The sequence below is a fragment of the Dipodomys spectabilis genome, unplaced genomic scaffold, assembly GCF_019054845.1.
Source record: "Dipodomys spectabilis isolate Male_0828 unplaced genomic scaffold, ASM1905484v1 ptg000102l, whole genome shotgun sequence".
Classification (NCBI taxonomy): domain Eukaryota; kingdom Metazoa; phylum Chordata; class Mammalia; order Rodentia; family Heteromyidae; genus Dipodomys; species Dipodomys spectabilis.
In genome coordinates this window covers 3,204,335-3,227,936 of record NW_024870779.1, presented here as the reverse complement: position 1 = coordinate 3,227,936, position 23,602 = coordinate 3,204,335, and the positions used below count along the sequence as shown (strand labels likewise).

Genomic DNA, 23,602 nt, shown 5'->3' with positions numbered 1-23,602 from the left:
AGTAAAATTAGACCACATGATTGGTGCTTGTGACTTCAAGGATTGAGATGGTATCACATTATTGGTGTTTGTGACTTAAGGAAACTGTGACTTTACTTTCTGTGTATGCACCTGTATACCCTACTCAATAAATATCTTGTAAAATGGACCCAGGACACCTGAAGCTGGCAAAAGACTTCAGGCCCCTGGTGTCCCAAACTTCAATTGCACGGTCTGGTGTCCATCATTGTCTTGTGGGGCCGTGGGTTGTGACATATTGGCATGAGGGCTCAGACCTATAATCCAAACACTACAGGAGGCAGAGATAGGAGGATCACAGTCTGAGGTCAGCCCCAGGAAAAAAAAAAGTGTAAACCTTTCTTGAAATATTACTAGCAAAAAGGAATGGTGCTGTGATTCAAATGATAGCACACTTGCTTAGCAAGTATGAGGCCCTAAGTTCTGCTGATAAAAACAAACCTATTGGAAACTGTGTTTGCTGACCTAAAGCTCAGGATTTGTCAATTGCTTGGCACTCCAACTGCTTGGATTACAACTGTCCTGACAGATTGGAAAGCATAAACAATGTCACTGAAAAAGCACTAGTTAGTTACTATCTATTGTTGTCACATGTGTAAGGTTTGAGGCTTTACTCACTGACTGAAAATGAGTCCCTCAAAGTGTCATTTTAGCTAGATTGGTTGTTGTTTTCTGATGATTTTCATTGTGAGTATGTTCATAGCTCTTGTCTATTTTCTTCGGGCTCTCTGATTAACAGTGAAAAATAGGACTGAATTTTTACTGGCACATATTTACTGTGTCACTCACAATCAACTTAAAAAAATTCCGAGACTGTTCTCAAGCTAGATAACTGATGATTTCACTCATTAGCTGACGCTCTACCCGCTGAGCCACGCCTCCAGCTCTGGTGATGAACTTTTTAATTTAAAATATTATAAAGTAAACCTCTTCTAGGTTTTCTAAACTAAGTAAATTTTGTAGCTGGATGTCACTAAGGAGGACACAAAGTTGATGTGACAAACATGTGCTTGTACGACCTTCAGTTTGGTAGACAGGTACAGATTCATTTTTTCACAGTTAAACTGGTTTGTTTTATGCAATTGTTGGGAAAGAAAGCTATTCTGTAGATCATTCCAATAACTCAGTCTGCATTGTGTTTAATCTCTTACTCTTTTCATGATATAAAGCATCCTGTCACTTCTTTCTAATTTAGTAACTTCTTTTAAATTTAGGAGGCAGTAAAAATACAGCAGTAAATTTATGACCTCAGCAAAGATTACTGTGGTAATTTTTCTTCCAAAGAATACTTATAGTTATCATTTATTTTACTTCACATAAAACTTTATGTGGCTAAAATGATAATACTTTTTTGGAGAAAATAAGCCATTATTTTCCAACTATATGTCTTAAAATTGTGTTTTACTCCTCTAATAGAATTTTTTATTACAGAGGACTTATCTTAAAAGGTAAATGCTACATTTTTCCCCTAACATAAGCCAAAACAGGCACTTTCTGAAATAGCAAAAACCAGATCAAGCCAGAAGAAAATGACCTAAAATATCATCAGTGGTTTCCTATGTTTACAAATAAATTATCTGTACTATCCATATGTCTGATTATGATAATAGCCATTACTATAAGGGACCTAACTTCTTGCAACTGATCTAGAATGCCATCTTTAAAATATATTAACTTGCTATAATTAATGTAGTCTATCTCCAAATATTCTGTCGGTTCTGTTGATCAGGCTACTCTTCCACAAATACCATACTGTTAAACAAATGGCAGTTTTTTTTTTTAAAGTATAAGAACCTTAGAAGTTCTTATACTTGATACTGGTAGCTCATGCCTGCAATCCTAGCAACTCAGGAGACTGATATCTGGAGGATCTCATTTTGAAGCCAGCACAAGAAGAAAATTTAGAGATTCTATCTCTGAATTAACTAGCAGAAAGCCAGACTAGAGATATGGCTCAAGTGGTAGAATGCCGGCTGAGAAACAATTCAAGCAAGTAAGCTGAAGAAGCTCAAGGACCTGAGTTCAAACTCTGGTGTTACGTTTTTGTTTCTGGTGGGACAGTTTTCTACTGCTTTTTGCACTATTTTTTCTTTCTTTCTTTTTTTTTTTTTTTTTGGGTCCGGTCGTGGGGCCTGAACTCTGGGCCTGGGCGCTGTCCCACAGCTCTTTAGCTCAAGGCTAGCCCTCTACCACTTGAGCCACACAGCGCCACTTCAGGCTTTTTTCTTATGTAGTGCTGAGGAATCGAACCCAGGGCCTTGAGCATGCAAGGCAAGTGCTCTACCACTGAGCCACCTTCCTAGCCCCTGCACTATTCTTTCTTGCACACATACACTACTGTCTATCTATAGTGAACATGTAAGTATAGGCATTTCATTTGGTGCCCACACTGAATTTCATATCTTGATTAGGATCACATTAAAATTTTAGTAAACTCTAGGGAGAGTTGACATTTTGTAATGTTGATTCCTCTTATCCAAAGACTTGTTTCCATTGCTTGCTTACATTTTTTTAGGTCTGTGACTAGGACTCGAATTCGGTACCTGATGCTTTTGCTCATTGGCTAATGCTCTACCAACTGTACCATAGTTCCAACTCCTCTTTCTCTCTTTCTTAAAATGTAGATCTTTCATGTTCTTAAATTTATTTAACCTATTTCATATTATTTTGTCACTTGGAAACAGGAAAATGACTGAATTTTCAGTACTGATTCTATGTAGTTTTGTACCTTACCATATCTTACTGATTTTTCCAAGTGTCTGTGGTTGCTTTTAAATTTTCTTGAGCCTACCTACTTTAAATACAAAACTACGTATCTTCAAATACCAAGAGTTTACTTTTCTGATTCTTTGCCTTGTTTTCAAAATTTCTGAATTTGACAAAATAGAAATTGTGATTCAGTGGAGCTTACATTGTTTTCTTCCGTGTTTCATACATTAAGTGGGCACAAGAAATGATAGCTTAGAGACATTATATACCTTTCCTTGTATGATAACTATCTCAGTTATTCTTTTATTCTGTATAAATAGAAACCAAGAATCAGAAACATTAGCCTAGCCAAGGCCACAGACCAGTAAGTAGTAACAGTTAGAATTTAAATTCATGGCTTCTGGAATCAAAATGAATTGCAGGACACTAAGAAGATGACTAAGTTATAGATTTTTGAGAGAGTCTGGTATTCTATAGCAAGAATAACGCAGAAAAGAAGCTGTGGAACTCATAAGGCATTTGTACATTTTAATGATCGAGCTGGGCACCAGTGGTTCACAACATTTAATCCTAACTACTCAGGAGACTGAGATCTGAGAATTTCAGTTCAATGCAAAGCTAGGCAGGGAAGTCTGTGAAAAATCTTCTCTACAATTAACCAGCAAAAATTTGGAAGTGATGTGTGGCTCAAGTGGTAGAATTCCAGTCTTAAGTAGAAAAAGCTAAGGGATGGTGAGATAGATAGATATAGATAGATAGGTAGATAGATAGATAGATATAGATATTTGATAGGATAGAGATAGAGATAGAGATGATATTTTAGATCAGTTGGAAGATGTTGGACCTTATTGGCTACTCTCATTGTTCTCTGGAACCAGTCATGATACCTCATCATTCTTCCTTAGCATATCTATATCTATATCTATATCTAGATACATACATATATATCTATATGCAGAGAGAGATTATTTTACTAATGAAGAGGGTGCTAACTGCAGGCCACAACACATTTGTGAAATACAATGATCTTTTTTCTTTCCCCTGGTGCTTGAATTCAGGGTGCTGTCTCTGAGCTTCTTTTGCTCAGGGCTGGGGTTCTGTCTTTGAGCTTCTTTTGCTCAAGGCGAAAGCTCTACCACTGAGGCAAAGTGCCACTTCTGGCTTTTTCTGAGCGGTTTATAAGAGATAGAAGTCTCATGGACTTTCCTGTCTGGGCTGTCTTTGAACTATGGTCCTCAGATCTAAGCCTCTTGAGTAGCTAGGATTATAGGCATAAGCCACCAATGCCTGGCTTATCTTTTCTGAGTCTTTTATCCTTTCTGGTGTTTAATAATTTCTATTGTGTGCTCCATATGATTCCAGCAGATGACAGAAAGTCTTGATTAATTCTGGATGGATCTGTCATTATGTTTCCCTTAGTAAATTAAATGACTCTTTTTTCAAGTCAGAGTTAGGGTTAGGGCTAGGGTTAGCTACTCAGAAGACTGAGATCTGAGGATCGTGGTCAAAGCCAGCCTGGGCAGGAAAGTCTGTGAGACTCTTATCTCCATGAACCATTAAAAAGACAGGAGTGGAGGTGTGGCTCAAGTACCAGAGCCACCAGCCTTGAGTAGAAAAAGCCAAAAGAGAACACAAGGCCTGAGTTCCATCCCCAGTACTAGCACCAAATAAATAAATACAGAGCAATGCTAGATTGTGGCTGATCACTGCCCCGCAGGCCAAGCCACAATTGTATGGACAGGGAACAGACAGGGACATGTCAGCCCGCACTCCCACCTCCCCCCCCTTCATACCAACCTAAAGAAACAACAGTAACTAGGGACTTGAAAGCTTTCCTTCCACTCAAGCCCCCTGTTCCTACAGCCTTGGACACACAGGTTAAGAAATTTCTCTTGGGACACTGATTTGTATTTTTTTTTTTAAAGAACATATACTTGGAAGCTCTGCTGCGATATTATATGATGATGTCATTATTTATGTAGTCCCTTCTGAGCCTATAAAACCGAAGGCTTTACAACCTGTATTTACAATGGCAGATTTAAACAGCACTGCCCTATCATTTAAATACACACACACACACACACACACACACACACACACACACATACACACAAATAATTCTCTAAGTCTCAGACCACTTTTTGATGTAACTGTGTTTTCTTTAGCTGGATATTCTTGGAACAACCTTAGGGAAGCTTAAGATTAAAATCACAAGTCATGCAGCTCAGATGGGGAATAAAGTACACACTCTGACGGTGATGTCATGCACTCAGAATTACGCATGTTAAGGTCAAGTTCACATGAAATATGGACTTAATGGAATATAGCATTTAGATAGGGTACATTCTTTACCCAATCTTTTTTTTTTCCCCGTCGGTCATGGGGCTTGAACTCTGGGCTTGGGCACTATCCCAAGCTCAAGGCCACCTCTCTACCGCTTGAGCCACAGTGCCACTTCCAGTTTTCTAATGGTTTATTAGAGATGAGAGTCTCACAGACTTTCCTGCTCAGGCTGGCTTTGAACCGTGATCCTCAGATCTCAGCCTTCTAAGTAGCTAGGATTACAGGCGTGAGCCACCAGCGCCCGACGTCTTTATCCAATCTTAAGTGATGCAATGAAAGACATATTGATCTTTATTATTAAAAATGCTAATTGAGTGGGGCCCCACGTACTCATGCCTGTAATTTTAACTTCTTAGGAGGCTGAGTTGTAAAGATCATAACTCAAAGCCAGCCTGGACAGAAAAGTTTGTGAGCCTCTTAACTCCAATTAACCATCAAAAAGTCAGAAGTGGAGCTTTGGCTCAAGTTCTAGAGCATCAGTTTTGAGTGAAAAAGCTAAGGGATAGCTCCCAGGTCCTGAGTTCAAGCACTCCACTGCCAGCACACGTGCACGCACACACACACACGCTAATTAAACAGTACATTTCTTCATACTATTTTCCTTTTTGATTTGGGGACTATGGTTATTTGCAAAAGTCAGTATGTAAAACATAATGGCCATAAATAATAATTATAATCTGCTGCCTTATAATAAAGGAAGCCCAGAACAATACACTGGCCATTTAAACTCCTGAGTGTGTCCATCTTTTATTTCAGATCAACTGAACAACCCTTGTAAAATGAGAAGTAATTTCTGCAGCTCTTCTTTTTACTCTTAAAAATAAAGTCCCTGTAGCAAAGCAAGGATGATTTGAGGGGCTCTATTTACCTCCCCTCTTAAACGTCATCACCCTGGCTGCATAGTTACCCAAAGAAAATGCAACCTAAATTACACACACTTCAAACTCAGTTTCAAAGCAAGTCCCTGGGCTCTTCATCCAGGCTGCTATTCTGAAACTTCTGGCCTTCACCCGGTAGATACAGCAGGGGCCCCAATTTCTCTTCACTTTTATCTTCATCGACAGTCACCATCCTTCATTTTCAGGTGTTGTATCATAGTCTGGACTATGGAAGGTTCTGGTGCCAAGGAAGCCGACACACACATAAAGAACACATTTGCAAGAGGTACAAGTTGGCGCACACTTGTGGTCTAGTTGAGCTTCTGGAGGGGGGGGGGGGTGGGTCTCCATGGAGACAAGGCCTGATCCCAGAGCTCAAGGCCTGGCACTCCTGGTTTCCATCTGACAAGGTTGGATCATTTCTCAGCACTTGTGTACCTGGACCTCTGTTTTCTTAACTTTAACCATTTTTTCACCCCAGAGGAAGCAAGAAAGTGAGACTTCCTTCTGAATAAACGATGTCAGGTCTGACCCACGCCATGTTGGCCACGTGGTGGATGGTAGGATCTGGCATCTTGTCTTCATGCTGGGGGAAAGGAAACGCCCCCTCTTCCCAACTGATGGGCGTGCCTAGATTCCTGGAGGCAAGGATTCTGGCTGATAGGCTACTGAACCTGTCAGTCCCAGCCTGGGACTGGGAGTTTCCTGTGGGCCTGCCCACTACGCTGACCCTATTTAGGCCCTAACCAGCGCCGGCGCCATGACACCATGCCACGTGTGTGACTCCAAAATTTTGTCCTGGGTCCTGGGTCCTGACTCGTCTCCAGGTCATCATGGAGTCCCAATTCAGCTCTGAGTTGGTTTGTTGGTGTTACTTTTGTTCCTTCTACCCCCTCTGGCCTGTTTCCTAGCTGTGTTCTGTGCATTTGGGGGCTGCAGGCCTTTGTAACCATGGGCCTCATGTGGCATGCTAACTGTGTAATAAAGACTCCAGTATTCCATCTTCCAACCTGTGGTTTCTTGGATAATTCACCTTACAATACTGGTAGAGCAGGACGGGTAGACAGAGGAGTTTGGATGCTGCTGGTGTCATGGGGGAAACCCCTTGCTCTTAGCACCCCACTTTGCCCTCCTACCACTAAATCCAAAAACCCCCGTGGGGGACAAGCAGAGAGAGCCTCCAAGCATGAAAGCCGGCTGGCTCATCCCCAGCTTCGAGTCCTTCTTTTGCTGGTGCTCACTGAAGAGATGCAAGCACGTGCTGCCTAAGGCGAAGTTCTTGGCTTGGAGTTTTGCTCCCATGAAGGCCTTTGCCGGAGAATGAGAAGGGAGGGCAAAGAGGCAAATGGAGGCCTGGGAACCTTATGCAGAGGGTTTCTCCCACGTGTGCTCAGAACTGCAGCTGCTTTCCTCGCTGAGCCCAGGGCTCCCAGCCCTGAGGCCTACCTCCGAGGATGGGAGGGGGCAGCAGGCGGGAGCACCAGCAGGGAGCCCTGAGCCAGGGCTGCAGGACTGCATGGGGGACCTCTTAAGGATGCCCGAGGTCAGCAACCTGCCAACTCCTATAAGTAGATCTAATGATGACCGCCTAGTTCAAAAAAGAGGATTTAACCCAAAGCCGATTTAGCAGAGCACCTTTCTAGACGGCAGGGATCCCTAGGAGGGACTTTGGAGGAATGTGCTAGAGGCTCCCCTCCTCCCCCCCCCCCCCCCCCCCAATTCCTCACATCCAAGAACTCAGATGCACCAGCATAAGCCATGAGGATCGTCCTGGGTTGTTCTATTTATAATGAAGTGTCTGCCAGAGCGCGCCCACATCACACACTGTAGCTCTCAGAGCTGTGCAGGGAAAAATCACTGACATTAAAACCCCCACAAATTCTCATCTAACATGTAAATGTTTCAGGACACAGACTGATGATCGAAGAATCGCAAAGCTCATTAAGGTAATTTTTTATTTACTTATTTTCTGGTGGGTTGTGAGACTTGAATTTGGTCTGGGCACTGTCCCTGAGCTCTTCTTTTGCTCAAGACTAGCACTCACTCTACTGCTTTGAGCCACTGTTCCACTTCTGTTCTTGGTTTTTTGTTTTTTTTTCCCCCTGGAGGTTAATTGAAGAAAAGAGTCTCACAGACTTTCCTGCCCAGGCTGGCTTTGAACTGCGATTCTCAGATCTCAGCATCCTGAGTAGTTAGGATTACAGGCATGAGCCACCAGCGGTTGGCTTATTAAGGTAAATTTCCAAAACACATTTTGACTTTGACCTAATTTCTAGATATCAGTTTTACTCAGGAGAGAATATTTTTGTAGTTGTTTTAATAGTATTAAAAATCAGCTCCAAAAAGGGGATTGCATTTGCCCTTCTAGTGTTGATGAACATGAAGTTGGTAAACAAATACATTTGGGACATCTGTCTAATAAATATAAATGGTCTATATTGAACAGGTGCAGTAGCCCATGCTTATAATCCCAGCTACATAGGAAATGGAAATAGGAGGATCTCTCCCTATTCAAGGTCGGCGTGTGGGTGGCAACAACAAAGTGAGACCCTATACTAGACAAAAGCATGAGGTTCAATCTGAAAACTAAAGTAAAATGAGTGGGAACTGTGGCTCCAGTGGTAGAGTGCTTGCAAGTGCAAGGTCTTGAATTCAAACTCTGGTATCTCTCTCTCTATCTCTCTCTGTCTCTGTCTCTGTCTCTCTCTCTCTCACACACACACACACACACACACAAGAAAAAAGACAAACTCCCTATAAACTATAAAGCTATCATGTTAGTATTTTCAGTTACTCTTACAAAATACAAAATTAGGAAAACAAGAAAACAAAAGAAACAGAGGAGCTAAGTAGTCACTCAATCAGCACATACCACTGTTAAATCAACTCGAAGTAAACTAGGACCTTTAGCTTAGGCAGGAAATTGTAGAAAAGACATTATCTTATTCTAAAGCAGTTTACATAGTGATCAAAAGCAATTCACCCAAGTCTTCTTTAAAAGCATTTCATTTTAGATATTATTTATTTATCTACCTATTTAATTAATTTATTTTTGTGTTTCTGAAGATCAAACCCAGAGCTACGTAATTATTCTGCCACTGAGACACATTCCTGTCCCCATTTCAGATCACTTAAAAAGTCATTATCAGTTGGATGCCAATGCTCATGCCTGTAATCCTAGCTACTGAGGAGGCTGAGATCTGAAAAGCATGATTGAAAGCCAGCCCATCAAGAAAGTTCCATTGAAAGCCAGCCCATCAAGAAAGTTCATGAAACTCTTATCTCCAATTAGCCACCCAAAAGCAGGAAGTGGAGCTGTGGCTCAAGTGGAAGAGTGATAGTTTGGGCATAAAAGCTCAAGGACAGTGCCCAAGTTTAAGCCTCCAGAAGTAGCATATGCATGCATGCATGCACGCACAAGCGCCCGTGCACACACATACACAGACACACACACACACACACACAGAGTAATATTGAACAAGTTGTTACATTTTTTACCCTTGACCACATTCCAACATAGTATCTAATCAGATGATGGTCTGGTATGTATGATATGTATATGACATGTGTATACTATATGCAATATCGCTCCTCAACAGTAGCAGGATTTGAATTCAGGTCATCATGCTTGCTTGCCTTCCTTTAGCTGGCATTCTGCTACTTGAGTCTCATTTCCAGCCTGGCTTTTCGCTGATTATTTTGGAGGTGGAGTCTCTTGTACTTTTTCTGTCTGGGCTGGCTGTGTACTGTGATCCTCAGATCTTAACCTCCTGAGTAGCTAGCATTACATACAGGCGTGAGCCACTGGTGCCTGGTTGATATATGTAATTTATATTGTCAATTTTTTTTTTTTGCTGGCTCTGTTGTTTGAGGTTGGAGAGTTCTTAAATACTCACAGGCAGGATTTATTCTTACTGGGTACCCCAACGTGTCAGCCCTGGTGATCTATTTGCTCAAACACAAGGCCTGTAAGCCTTAGCTTCCAGGAGCTTCTGAGTAACTCAAAGCAGACATAAATTAGGAATACAGCCTCTAACGCCAGCCTCTGGCCACATTCCTATTTCTGTTTCTTCCAGGATGTTCCAAACCCAATAAGTAAATCTTCCAACAAGAAGGCAAATCCTTTACAAATACAACCTGCTCAGTTTCATTCTTCCATTTAGTCTTAGTATTGGTTATTTGCTTTTTTTCCTACTTGGTCCAAGATGGGACTTGAACTCTCTAAGTGACACTTTCAGCTCATTGGCAGGTTCCCTACCACCTGAGCCACACCTCCAACCCACTTTACTCTTAGTATCATAGCTTTTCTAGTCTATAAAGTAATCTAAAAACAAAACAAAAAACCTCTCCCCCCACCTCTTTTTCTCCTTTCCTTCCTCCCCCCTCCAACTCTCTCTTCTTTGCCCTGAGTTCTTTTGCTCAAGGCTAGTGCTCCACCATAGCACCACTTCCAGTTTTCTGGCATTTAACTGGAGATAAGAGTTTCACAGACTTTGTTGCCCAGGCTGGCTTCAAATCTCAATCCTCAGATCTTCAGCCTCCTGAGTAGTTAGGATCACAGGCATGACCCACCAGTGTCTGGATCCTTTTTTTTTTTTTTTTAGTAACAAAGTAGATAATAAAGCCAGAATATATAAAGCTTTTCCCCAGGCCCTGTCAGTTTGCCAGCCCTCATCACGGATGCTAAAATGCTTGCTAAAGCAAAGCATTCCATTCAATGTCATTGGTTTTAAAGACTGAAAGTCGAAGTAAGGGAAAGGAGAAATGAATTGAAAAGGTCTACAGAATAGTTCAGTAGCAAACCTCCAAGCCTTTTGAACTTGGGGTGGGCATTTCCTATATGGCAATTTCTGGGTTGAGGAAACAGAATACCTGGAAGAACAGATGGAGAGACTCCAACTATTTTAGCTTCTTTTGTTTCTGTGAGTTTTTTTTTTTTTTAAAGCATTTTAACAGGTATCCATTCTTTAGAAAGTTAAATAAGTAGTAATTTATACACAACCAAATATGATTTTTACACTGAAATCAAGGATGAATGGCATTCCCTTACAATGGTAAAGTTCAAGAAGTTGATGTTCATTCGTTTTTTTTGTTTTGTTTTTTGGTTGGTCGTGGGGCTTGAACTCTGGGCTTGGGAGCTGTCCCTGTGCTCTTCAGCTCAAGGCGAGTGCTCTACCGCTTGAGCCACAGCGCACTTCCGGTTTTCTCCTGGTTTATTAGAGATAAGAGTCTCACGGACTTTCTTGCCTGGGCTGGCTTTGAACCGAGATCCTCAGATCTCAGCCTCCTGAGTAGCTAGGATTACAGGCGTGAGCCACTGGCGCCCGGCTTGGTGTTCATTCTTGTGCCACAGAGTCACATCTGTAATCCCAGCTACTCTGCAGACAAGATCTGGAGGCTCACAGTTCAAGAAAGTCCATGAGATTCTTCATCTCTTTAACCAACAAAAAGCCAAAAGCGCAGGTATGGCATAAGTGATAGAGTACCAGCCTAGCAAGTGTGAGGCTGTGAGTTCAAACTCCAGTCTTTTTAAAAGAAGACCAAAGGTAAATTATTTAAAGTAGAAAGCCATTTTTAGGAAGAATCTGAAAATGTAGATACTTCCCTAATCAATTTCAAATATGAGCTTCCTGGTTTGCTTTGTGATTTCATATCTATTAACATCCTTAGGGTTCATGTCTATAAGCCTAGCTGCTCAGGAGACTTAGATATGAGGATCACTGTTCAAAGCCAGCCCAGGCAGGAAAGTCCATGAGACTCTCATCTCTGATTATCCAGGAAAAATAAAGTCAGAAATAGAGCTGTAGCTCAAGTGGTAGAGCACCAATCTTGAGCAAAAAGAAAAGCTCAGGGACAGTGCCCCAGGTCCTGAGTTCGAGCCCCAGGACCTGAGTTCAAGCCCCAGGACTGGGAACATGGCCCTCTATTCTTGTAATCATCCCAGGAAAAGCCTGTCTCTGTCTCTGTCTCTCTCTGGTCACAAGCTATTCAAAAGCTGGAATTCACCCTTGGGCACCTGTCCACAGGCCCCAGGGACAGGAGCCTGACCCCCGAGCCCTCCCCCAGGCTACCTCTCCCGCTCCTGCTCCAGCAGGTTGGTGAAGTCGTCGCTCTTGTTCATGTAGTCCGTGTGCTTGTGCTTCTCCGTCTCCAGCTCGTCCACCGTGCGCCGGTGACACTTCTCGGCCAGCAGCAGCTGCTCAAGCATGCGCCGATATGTCTCCCTCTGCTTCTCCTCCAGCCTGTCCAGCTGCACCAACAAAAGCAGCACCAAAGCTGAGTATTTGCTCTCATTTGCACACAACTTTCTAAGGAGTCCATTTTCATTCACCCAGTGATGTATGGATGGAAAAGGGAGAACACTGAATGGGATATCTCTGCCCTTTCGGTGTCATTTTCTCTGGCTGGCCTCCAACCTGTATTCCTCCTCACCTCAGCCTCTTGAGTGCTGGGATTACAGGCATGCACTACAATGCCCAGTTCATAGTGCTCCAGTTTTGTATCTTCTGGCCTTCTGATCTCTTTTCTATAGGTACAGGTAGGGCCATTCGATTTTCAGGACAGGCTCTTTCATTGTTTTAATGAGATAGCGCAAAGCCCGTGTACTCACAAAGATAGTGCATTATGTTCCTCTTGATCTCAGAAACATGAGGCAGTTACATACACCTCCCATAAATACCACCACCATCCTCTTATTTTAAAGCTTTTAGCCATATGCATTTCTAGGAAGGGCATCTGAAGAATCCAAAGTTTCTCTCTCTCTCTCTCTCTCTTCTCTCTCTCTCTCTCTCTGGGTTCCTGGTGACCACACTAGAGTGGTGAGATCATTGTTGTAGGGCTGAGCATCAGAGGATTTTTATCCTCCCCCCACCCCCACCTCTGCCCCCATGCTAGTAGCAACTGGTCTAGTGGTGACAATCCACTGTCACCTCCCTGGGTGAAACCACTGCTCCTGGTGAAAAACAGATTCATTTATAATCCATTCTCAATCCCACCACCCCATGCCTAAAATCCACAGGGGCCACCTCCCATGGCACCACCATCAGAGCTGGTCCCCTCGGGTTTTCATTTGCCCTTTGGTTATATGAGGGATCAGACCCACACGATTAGCTCATATCTGTAATCCTAGCTACTCAAGAAGCTGAAAACTGAGAATAAGGGTTCAAAACCACCTTGGACAGGAAAGTCAGTAAGATTCTTATCTGCAGGTAGCTCAAGTGGCAGAGTGAAAAAGCTAAAGGACAGTGCTCAGACCATGAGTTCAAGCTCCAGGACAAGCACAAAGAAGAGAAAGAGAGGACAGAAGGAGAGAGAGAGAGACAGTGAGAGAGAGCGACAGAGACAGAGACAGAGAGACAGAGACAGTGAGAGACAGAAAGGGAAAGAGAGAGAGAGAGAGACAGGGAGAAAGGAAGGGAGGGAGGGAGGGAGGGAGGGAGGAGGAGGAGGAAGGGAGAAAGGGAGGAAAGGAAGAAAGGGAGGGAGAGGGGGCTGGGAAGGTGGCTCAGTGGTAGAGCGCTTGCCTTGTATGCCTGAGGCCCTGGGTTCGATTCCTCAGCACCACATAAGCAAAAAGAAAAAAGCCGGAAGTGGCGCTGTGGCTCAAGTGGTAGAGCACTAGCCTTGAGCTGAAGAGCTGAGGGACAGCGCCCAGGCCCAGAGTTCAGGCCCCACAACTGGACCCCCTCCCCCCCCCCAAAAAAAAAGAAAAGGAGGGAGAGAAGGAAGATCGTTCTATAACTTCACGGTATACTCAGTTGTGAAAGGATTGAATTCTGGGGCCCAAAGTAAAAGAGGGGTTGCTCCTATCATCCCTGGGATCCTCCTCCCATCCCTTTGCTTAGCAGCCTACATCCCAGTGGAGAACAGGGAGAAGCCCATGTTAATTAGCAGCTGATGGTAACTAAGATGTCTTCTGATTTCTGCCCAGGGTCTTAAAGCAACAGTTCAAGAGCTGTCCGCTTTGGAAGAACTCCTTAAGAAGCCTCTAGGCTCTTTACCGATGCGATTTTCACCACATGTGATGCACTTTGTCACGCATTACAGAAGCATCATCAGAACTTTTGTCCTTTCTGATCCTTTCTACTTTTTGCAAAAAGATTTTGAATTCTGGAGCTAGGCACAGGTGGCTCACACCTATAATCCTTGCTACTTAGGAGGCTGAGATCTGATGATCATGGTTCAAAGTCAGCCCAGGCAAGAAGGTCCCTGAGACTCTTTTTTTTTTTTTGGTTGGTCAAGGGGCCTGAACTCTGGGCCTGGGTGCTGTCCCTCAGCTCTTCAGCTCTACTGCTTGAGCCACAGCGCCACTTCCAGCCTTTTCTGCTTATGTGGTACTCAGGAATCGAACCCAGGGCCACATGCATGCAAGGCAAGCACTCTACCACTAAGCCACCTTCCTAGCCCTCCCCAAGACTCTTATCTCCAATTAACCACCAAAATCTGGAAGTGGAGCTGTGACATAAGTGGTAGAGTACTGGCCTTGAGTATAAAAGCTCAGGGACAGTGTCTAGGTCCAGAGTTCAAGCCTTAGGGCCAGAAAAACAAAAACGAAAAAAGACCGGGAATATTTGGAGTACACCTTTTGTTTCTTCATAGCCTAATAACTTATTTGAAGTTTGTGTTTAGAAAATGAAACAGAGTATATATAGCTCAGCTTCTTCCTCCCTTCCTTCCTCCCTTCTTTCCCTCCTTCCTTCCTTCCTTTTCTTTCTTTCTTTTTTTCTTTCTTTCTTTCTTGTACTGGGGATTGATTTCAAAGCCTCTTTCTTTTTTTCCTTCCTTCCTTCCTTCCTTCCTTCCTTCCTTCCTTCCTTCCTTCCTTCCTCTCTTTCTCTCCTCTCCTTCTCTCCTTCCTTCCTTCCTTCCTTCTTTCTCTCTCTCTCTCTCTCTCTCTCTCTCTCTCTCTCTCTCTCTCTCTCTCTCTCTCTTTCTTTCTTTCTTTCTGGTACTGGGGATTGAATTCAAAGCCCCTCCTGAGTACAGCTAGGATTAAAGGTATGAGCCATTGGTGCCAGGATTTTTTTTTTAGTCTTGCCAGATATATACATTGCTCTGAAGGCCCAAACTTTCCCTGGGGTCCTTTGAACACTTCGGGAATCGTTAAGGGAAGAAGCCAGTGTTTTGAATTGGACAGTGGATAGTGCATTGGACGTGTGCAGATGCAACAGCAGGGCCTGGGCTGGCAGGAGCAGGCCTGAGCCTTGACACTTTCTGCCTGTCAGGGACTTCGGTTGTTCAGAGTGTTTGCAGTCTTGGCAGTCTGGGCTGGAGGAGGTAGTTTGTATGCTACTCACACCCACCTCTAGCCTATACCAGGTGACCACATCAGGAAGACAGTCTTGCGGTCTCTGGAGTGTTAGTTTGTATGTGGAGTTTCTTAGGCAGAATATTAGACCCAGACTTTTAGCACTAGGGACAATAAGTTCTGCTAAGATACAGTAGTGTGAGACTCTAGCTCCTATGTTCAATTCTGCTTAGAATACTTCTAAACTGAGAAGAGGACAATTGGAGTTTTAGTGTAAAATGTAACTCAGACAGGCATACAGATATGTGTTTAGGTTGTTCAAACTGTAATTATAATGTGATTTTTAAAATGGCGTCTCAGCCAGGCACTGGTGGCTCATGTCTGATCATCCTAGTAACCATGAGGTTGAGATCTGAGGATCTCAGTTCAAAGCCAGTCTGGGCAGGAAAGTCCAGTAAGACACCTCTCTCCAGTTAATCATCAAAAAAGTCAGGAGTGGTGCTATGGCTCAAGTGGCAGTCCACTAACCTTGAACAAAAACATTCAAGGACAGCACCTAGGCCCCAAGTTGAAGCTTGAGGACAGACATTCTCAGAAAAGAAAGACTTTTCTAACAAGAGAGCATTTGACTATAGGACCTGGACACAAGTAGCCTGGGCCCATAATTCTAGCAGCTTGAGAACATGAAATTAGGAGGATTATGGTTCTAGGCTAGCTCAAGCAGAAAAGTCTATGAGACTCTGCAGTCATGAGAGGAAGCTCGATGCAGTGGCCTATACCACCCCAGAGACCAGGGGAAGCCCAAAAGTAGATGAATCACCTCTCAGGTACACACAATCCAGGAGAAAGGGAGACCCTACCCTAAAGTTCACCAGTGAAAGCCAGTGCTGGGCATGTGGTTCAGCAGTGTCATCCATCCAAGCAAGTGTGAAGTCCTGGGTTCTAACCCCAGTACTGCCAAAAAAAAAAAAAAGATGGATCTCAGATCGTCTTGCCAGAGTTGTCTCATGGTAAGAGCACACCATGGGCGACTTGCCGCCTAAATTAGAGAATTCTGGAAGCTGCTGTCTGTCCTGAAATCATCTAAAGCAGATCCTGTCTCAGAGATCTGTTAAACTGAGCTGTTCCAAAGGCTTCAAGCAAGCGAGAAGTTAGAGGATCAATTGCTCCAGACTTTTGTTCATTTTTGTGCTATATTTTATCCATTCATCATACTAATTTCATAGCTATGGATTTTTTACATAAATTTTGGGGAGTCAAAATGACTAGATCCTTGCCAGGTGCTGGTGGCTCTCACCTGTAATCTTAGCTGCTCAGGAGGCTGAGAGCTGTGCCTGTTTGACTTACATTTTACATTGAAACTACTAATTGTCCTGTTCTCATCTTAGAAGTATTCTAAGCAGATCATGGTTCGAAGCCAGCCTGGGCAGGAAAGTCTGTAAGACTCTTATCTCCAATTAAATCACAGAAAAAAAAAACACCTGGAAATAGAGCTATGGCTCAAGTGGTAGAGTGCTAGTCTTGAGCAAAAGGACTTCAAGGACAGTGCCCAGGCCCACAGTTCAAGCCTCAGAAACAGCTTTTTTTTTTTTTTTTTAAAGGCTAGATCCATAAACTAGAACTCTGACTAGGCACTGAAGTCCTAAGAGACCATGTAAAGTACGGTGTCTTGCTGGGTGAGGTGTGCATTCCTATAATCCCTGTATTCAGAAAGCTGAGGCAGGAAGATTACAAGTTTGACTCTAGCTTGGGCTTTGCTTTGTAATTAGTTCTTTTTTTTTCTTCAAAGAGCCAAGCACCAGTGGCTCATGTCTGTAATCCTACCTAACCAGGAGGCTGAGATCTAGGGACAGAGGTTCGAAGGCAGCCTGGGCAGGGAAGCCCACAATTAAGCCAGAAGTGGAGTTGTGGCTCAAGTAGCAGAGCACCTGCCTTGAGCAAAATAGCTCAACGTCCAGCTCACACACATACAAAAGTGTATTTTACTTTTCTTCAGAAGATAAAATAAGCTATGGTATCATAAGTAGTTAAGAATAACAGTCCCTAATTTCTAATAGAATCTCATATAAAATGATAAAATCTATCCTGGTTGGAATTCCTTTCATCCCAAAAGATTGCCCTAAGTATTGAGTAAGATTCTCCCAGAATCAGTCATTGTATTTTGCAATAGAACTCTTTGATTATAACAGTCTCCAAGATGGCTTCACAATCATAAATCTAAGTAATAACATCAATTAAAATTTAAGTTACCAGTTTGATAGTAATTGTGACTAGTCATGGCTAAAACTGACCAACACTCCCCCCCCCCTTTTTTAAAGACATTATTCTTTCCTAGAGAAATAAAACAATGATGTACTTTAAAGGGCATGATCACATGGGAAAAAATGTATGCCAACCTTTAAAAATGTAAAGTCAAAGCTCCGGAAATTCTTGCAACGGAAACTTCTCCACTCCAAGCCCCAGGCTTATTTAATTGGTGTATCAAGGAGTCTTGGGAAGCAAGGGCTGAAGCATGGGGCTGGGAGGCTTGGGGGTTCTGGGGACCGAGCTGGGGCGCTGATTTTACCTCTGAGATGGGTTTCTCATAGACATCTTCTCCTATGGACTTCTCCTGAGCCAGGAGGGCATCGCGATGCAGCACTCGCAGAACTTTCTCGGGCTCCGCAGAACCGTAATGAGCCTCCAGAACCTCGGGCTTGGTTTTCTCTGTCTTCAACATATGGATCACATCTTCCCTGGCCTGCGGTGGGAAGGAGAAAGGTGAGATGGCGCTGGCTTGCTCACTCAGCACTGAGCTGATCCAAACGCATCCCCAGCTCTTAAAGCGATCGACAAACTCACGGGGTATGCTGTTCTTTCTTTTTTTTCTTTTCTAACCCACAGCAGATTGGCAAGCAGATATTCTGCTTCAGGTTGCTAGGAAGCAGGCAAGCAGAAAAGGGACTTGTGCTAATATTAACTGTATAAGATTGCTTGATGCAAGTCGCGATGATGTGAACGAGGGGTAGGCAGGGCTGGTTTGGGGATCTCTCACCTGTACATGAGGTCAAATGCAATCCAAAACGTTCTAGTGTATGTGTATGTGTGTGTGTGTGTGTGTGTATGTACGCGTGTGTGTGTGCGCATGCGCACGCGCATAAGCATGCACACACACGCATGCACGTGTTTTGGTGCAGTGGCTTGAATTTAGAGCCTTGAATTCTGTCTCTTAGTTTTTGTGCTCCAAGCTGGTGCTCTGCCACTTGAGCCACTGCTCCATTTCTGGCTTTTTGCTAGTTAATTGGAGATAAGAGTCTCTCAGATTTGTCTGCCCAGGCTGGCTTTGAATCATGATCTTCAGATCTCAGCCTCTTGAGTAGCTGGGATTCTAGGCATGAGCCACCAGTGCCCAGCTTTTGATTTCTTAGTACAACTTTAACATCTTGCTAAAGCTCCCAAGAGAACCACATGGTAGCAGGTTTCATGAGGGAGAATCTCTTTGGTTTCTATCACATAGCACACATACATCTGGATGTACTTTGTACTGATTCCTTGTGATGATATTTTTAGTCATGGCAAAGCTGACATTTACTGAATGCACCCCATCCACACATATGCTGGGAGCTGTTTCTTGTTATGATGATGGGTAAATTTTCTGACTGCATTTCAACGAGCTGCCCAGGTACTGGTGGATCACGCCTGTAATCCTAGCTACTCAGGAGGCTGAGATCTGCAGATTGTGGTTTGAAGCCAGTTGGGGCAGCAAAGTCTTTAAGACTCTCCTCTCCAATTAACCACAAAAAGCCAGAAGTAGAACTGTGGCTCAAGTGGTAGAGCACCAGCCTTGAGTGAAAAAGGCTAAGGGACAGCTCCCAGGGCCTTAGTTTGAGCCTCAGTACCAACCCCTACCCCCCAAAACAAGAATTGATGCCATTCTTGCAGACCCCTCCTTAGTCCCTGAGAAAGTAAGCTGTGTGCAAAAGAGCACGGCTGGCCCCTGAGTCCTTCTGGCTTCCTACCTTGCCAATTACTGTCTCTCCCTACTCTCTTCCTCCATTATGGCCAGCACCACGTTGTGATGTCATCAAGGGGCCCTCACAGAGATGGAGCTGGTGGGGCTTCCCTGCACATCTGTCCACTGAAGGACTCTCTCAACTTTATAAAAGACCCAGCCTCGAGGATGTTGTTAGAGCAGCAGAACACAGACAAATACAGTTAAGAGACATAGTCAGTTAAGAGACGTAGCAACCAAACTCAAACAGGAACCCTTGACATGATCCAATCTAAACTTCCCTCCTTGGTGCACAGGCACGTCTTTCCCGGTCCTTACAAACATGTCAGCATTGTTTCTTTTTAAATCACACTCACACCTGAGGTGAACTTTTTGTTTCGGTTAAAGCTGAAAACTGGATCATGAAAGAAGAAACTGGCGGTTTAGTGACTTCTGGAGTGAAGTGAAATTTAGAATCACGTTGGAAAGGGAGAAAATGGTGATGCTAGAAGGCTGGTAAGATGAAAGTCTCCAGAACAAACTTCTTCTTTTTGTTGTTGTTGTTGTTGTTTCCATCTCTAAATCAGAAGTAAAGGCTCTCTTTGGAGCTTACATTTTAAGTGTGTGAAGTGTAAAGATTTATGAGGAAGGCATAGAATGTGGTGTCTTTTGAAAAAGAACTAATGGAGCTTAGCTGGGTGTGGCAGCATGTACTGTCATTCTAGCTACTTGGGAGGCTAAGTTAGGAGGATTGTGAGTTTGAGACCAAACTAGGAAATATAGTAAGATCACATTTCACAGACTCAGTCACATTTCCGTTAGACTCACAACAGAACTACTAGTCAGCCAGTTTCCATTCTGAAGAAGCTGAGTTCTTCCCTTTCCTCTCCTTTCTTTTTTCTCTTTTCTCCTTCTTTCTTTCCTTCCTCTTTCTCTCCCTTCCTTCCTCCTTCTCTTCCTTCCTCCTTTCCTCCCTTCCTTTGTGCTAGTACTGGGGCTTGAATTCAGGACATGGACACTCTCCCTCAGCTTTTTTACTCAAGGCTTGGTGCCCTCCCACTTGAGCCACAGTACTACTTTTGGGTTTTTGCTGATTAATTGGAAATAAGAGTCTCGTGGACTTTTCTGCCCAGACTGGCTTTGAATGTGATCCTTAAGATCCAGACTCCTATTGCTTACTTATAATCCTAGCTACACAAGAGGCTGAGATCTGAAGATTGGGGTTCAAAGACAGCCCAGGAAGGAAAGTCTGTGAGACTCTTATTGCCAATTAACCAGCAAAGAGCTGAGCTGGAGGCATGGATCAAGTGGTAGAGCACCAGCTCTGAGCAAGAAAGTGAATAAGTACAAGTCTTGAGTTCAACCCATAGTACTGACAAAAACAAAGAAAACAAACATAACATGGACATAAAATTTGTGTCCTGGTATATTAGGAGAGGCCTGGGTTTTAAGAGATTCAAAATTAATTCCAATTTCATGCGGTTCCAGTTGTACTGTGTGATTTGCACAAGTTGCTAACAGCACTTTTTGATTGCTTTTATCATCTATGAAGTAGAATTCCTAATAATTTCTAAATTATTGGTGGGATGTAATCAGATAAACATGTGAAAAAAGCATATACACATGTAAGATGTAGAATTTGGCATATTATGCCATCATTAGATGAGTTTTTGCACAAGGAAAGAGGAATTTTCTAAGATATATTTTCTCTAATCAAATATAGCATGGACGATTGATAATGTTTAACTGTTTCGATATTTCACAATTTTCTCTCTTCTTTTTTGGGGGGCTATGGGGGACAGTGCAGGATTGAATTTAGGGCCTGGAGCTCACTTGACTTGTTTGCTCACAGCTGGCACTCAATCACTTGAGTCTAGCCTCCAGTCCAGTATTTTGCTAGTTAATTGAAAATGGAGAGTCATGGATTTTTCTGCCTGAGCTAGCTTCAAACTTTAAGTCTTCATGTCTCAACCTTCTGAGTAGCTAGAATTACAGGCCTGCGCCTCCAGCATGTGGCTGTAAGAATAGCTTTTCAGAGAAAAGGAAAGGTGACATTGTCAAAAAAACAACAAAAAGGTACTCTTTACCTGATTTATGCAAGTGTAACCCCTCTGTACATCACCTTTATAATAATAAAAAAATTAAAGAAGAATAGTTTCTCAGGACCAAGTGTAGTAATTCATGCCTGTAATCTCAGCACTTGGGAGGCTGACACAGAATTGAGTTCAAGACTCAGACTTGGCAACATAATAAAAGCAAAAGAATATTCTTTCCAAAAAGGAATTTTAAAACCAGAGCAGCTTCAGAAATTATGTAATTACCCTGACTCAGTTTCCTGGTGTGGAAAATGGAGACACTGGTTCTTCTGTGTTTAAGGGACTTTGTTCAGCTTTAATTTCACTGGTATTTATCTTCTTAGCCAATCTGCTTATGCTCTACACCTATACGCCCAGCAGTGAGAGGCTGAGACAGAAGGTTTGAGTCAGACATTGAAAGCTTGTCTAAAAACAACAACAAAGACAGATCCTTTCTCTTAGGAAATAGCTTCACTTGTCTCAACTGAAGTAAAAAACCTACTACTTCCACCAGGCTGTGGAACTTGAACTAGACTGACTGTACCGTGCTACACATAGTTCCTGTTCTATCTTAGATACTAACTACTAAACCAAAGAGGCTGAAATCATGCAATCCTCTTTACTTAATTAGAAACACACTACTCATATAAACTTACTAAAGACTCCTTAATCTTTGTAATAATAAGCAGGGGGAAAACAACAGTGATGTTCTTTATGTTATTGCGCCTTACAACAGTTTAATGGAGTTAATAATATTGTTCTTTTTAACTAATGGCTTAATGAGGATGATTGTGTGATCCCAATAAATTAGTTCACAACTTCAAATATACAACTCTATATCTGAAAAAAAAAAAGATGCTACATTTGGGGATAAAAAAACCACTATTACATGTTTTTGTGAAGTTTGATTACTTTGTACTAACAGGTGTGTGTGTGTGTGTGTGATTGTGTGTGTGTATGTGTGTGTGTGTGTTGGTCCTGGGACTTAAACTCAGGGCCTCATGCTTTCTTTTAGCTTTTTGTTCAAGGCTGGCACTTTACCACTTGAGCCACAGCTCCAGTTCTGACGTTTTGCTAGGTCATTGGAGATAAGAGTCTCATATTTGTCTCCTTGGGCTGGCTTCAAACCTCAATCCTCAGACCTCAGCCTCCTGAGAAACGAGGGATACAGACATGTGCCACCAGTGCTAGCCGCTTCTGTCCTTGACCATTACTTTCCCACAGAAGTTTGACTTGAAGCAAGTGGAGAAAGTGCCAAGGGCCTGCAGAGCTCTAAACAGACCATTCCACTCACCAGTCTGGAAAAGAACCCAAAGAGAAGCAGGCTTTGATGAGAATGTTCACAAAGACCCGCCTTCTGTTGGACAGCAGAAAGTGCATTGGAGGAGAAAGTGACAAAGAAAATGCCCACCTTATTTCCTCCACGTGACAGACGATGACAGCAGGAGATCAGAGCCCAGAAGCAGACACAGAGGACCCCATCTCTACCTCCCCATCCCAGAGGACACATGCTCCATGCTCCAAGGAGCAGGACAGAGCTGGCTGAGGGGCTTGCAGGTTGCTCATTTGAAACCTGTGGGGCCAGCGAAGAGTGTCAGGACCACAGGATTGTTTCTGACAGTACAGGAAGAAGGGCAAGGCTTGCAGGAGGAGGGAGGAGACATGGAAAAAAACATAGATTCTGAAGGGGGCTGGGTGCAGTGGCTCATTCTATAAATATCTCTGCATATTAACTCTGTGTAAAGCATGCCTCTGAGGATCGAGGTTCAAAGCCAGTCCAGGAGGACAAATCCATGAGACTCTTATCTCCAATCAACCACCAAAAAGCCCGAAGTGGAGCTGTGGCTCAAGTGGTAGAGCACCAGCCTTGATGGGAAAAAGCTAAGGGACAGTCCCAGGCCCTGAGTTGAAGCTCCAGTACCTGCACAAATACACACACACACACACACAAGTATGCATGTTATATATGCATATTGTAGGTATTTGTAACATCTGATAATTAGAACTTATTTTAGCTATTAAGTGTGGGCCAAGATTAGTGTCTGTCTGTCTGTTTTTCACATAGGCTTTGGATATAGTGTTTCCCAGGAGGGGAACAGAGGATAAGAGAGCAAGTGGGAGGCCCCTCTACACCAGTGCCCCATGAATTCCTTCTATTAATGTCTCCCCCAACTAAGCAAACAACCACCATCTGCTCAGCTCTTTCATGAGGCAGAATGTTTCTCTTGTAGCAAGGAAGTAGTCTGGCTCATGCTTGTAATCCTAACCACTCAGGAGGCTGAGATCTGGGGATCAAAGTTCAAAGCCTGTCCAGGCTGGAAACTCTATGAGACATTGATCTCCAATGAACCACCAAAAAGCT

The 23,602-nt window shown here is 43.2% G+C and overlaps 1 protein-coding gene across 1 annotated transcript in view; it reads right to left on the bottom strand.

Annotated features, from left to right (window-relative positions):
- The window catches only part of Filip1 (filamin A interacting protein 1), a 179,523-nt gene that overhangs the window by 31,717 nt on the left and 124,204 nt on the right, over positions 1 to 23,602 (bottom strand). Inside the window, exons 3-4 of the mRNA XM_042687132.1 lie at positions 17,762 to 17,935; positions 12,020 to 12,198 (exon numbers count right to left, since the gene is read on the bottom strand). Coding sequence (XP_042543066.1) covers positions 12,020 to 12,198; positions 17,762 to 17,935 — 353 coding nt within the window. The remainder of the gene's footprint in view (positions 1 to 12,019; positions 12,199 to 17,761; positions 17,936 to 23,602) is intronic.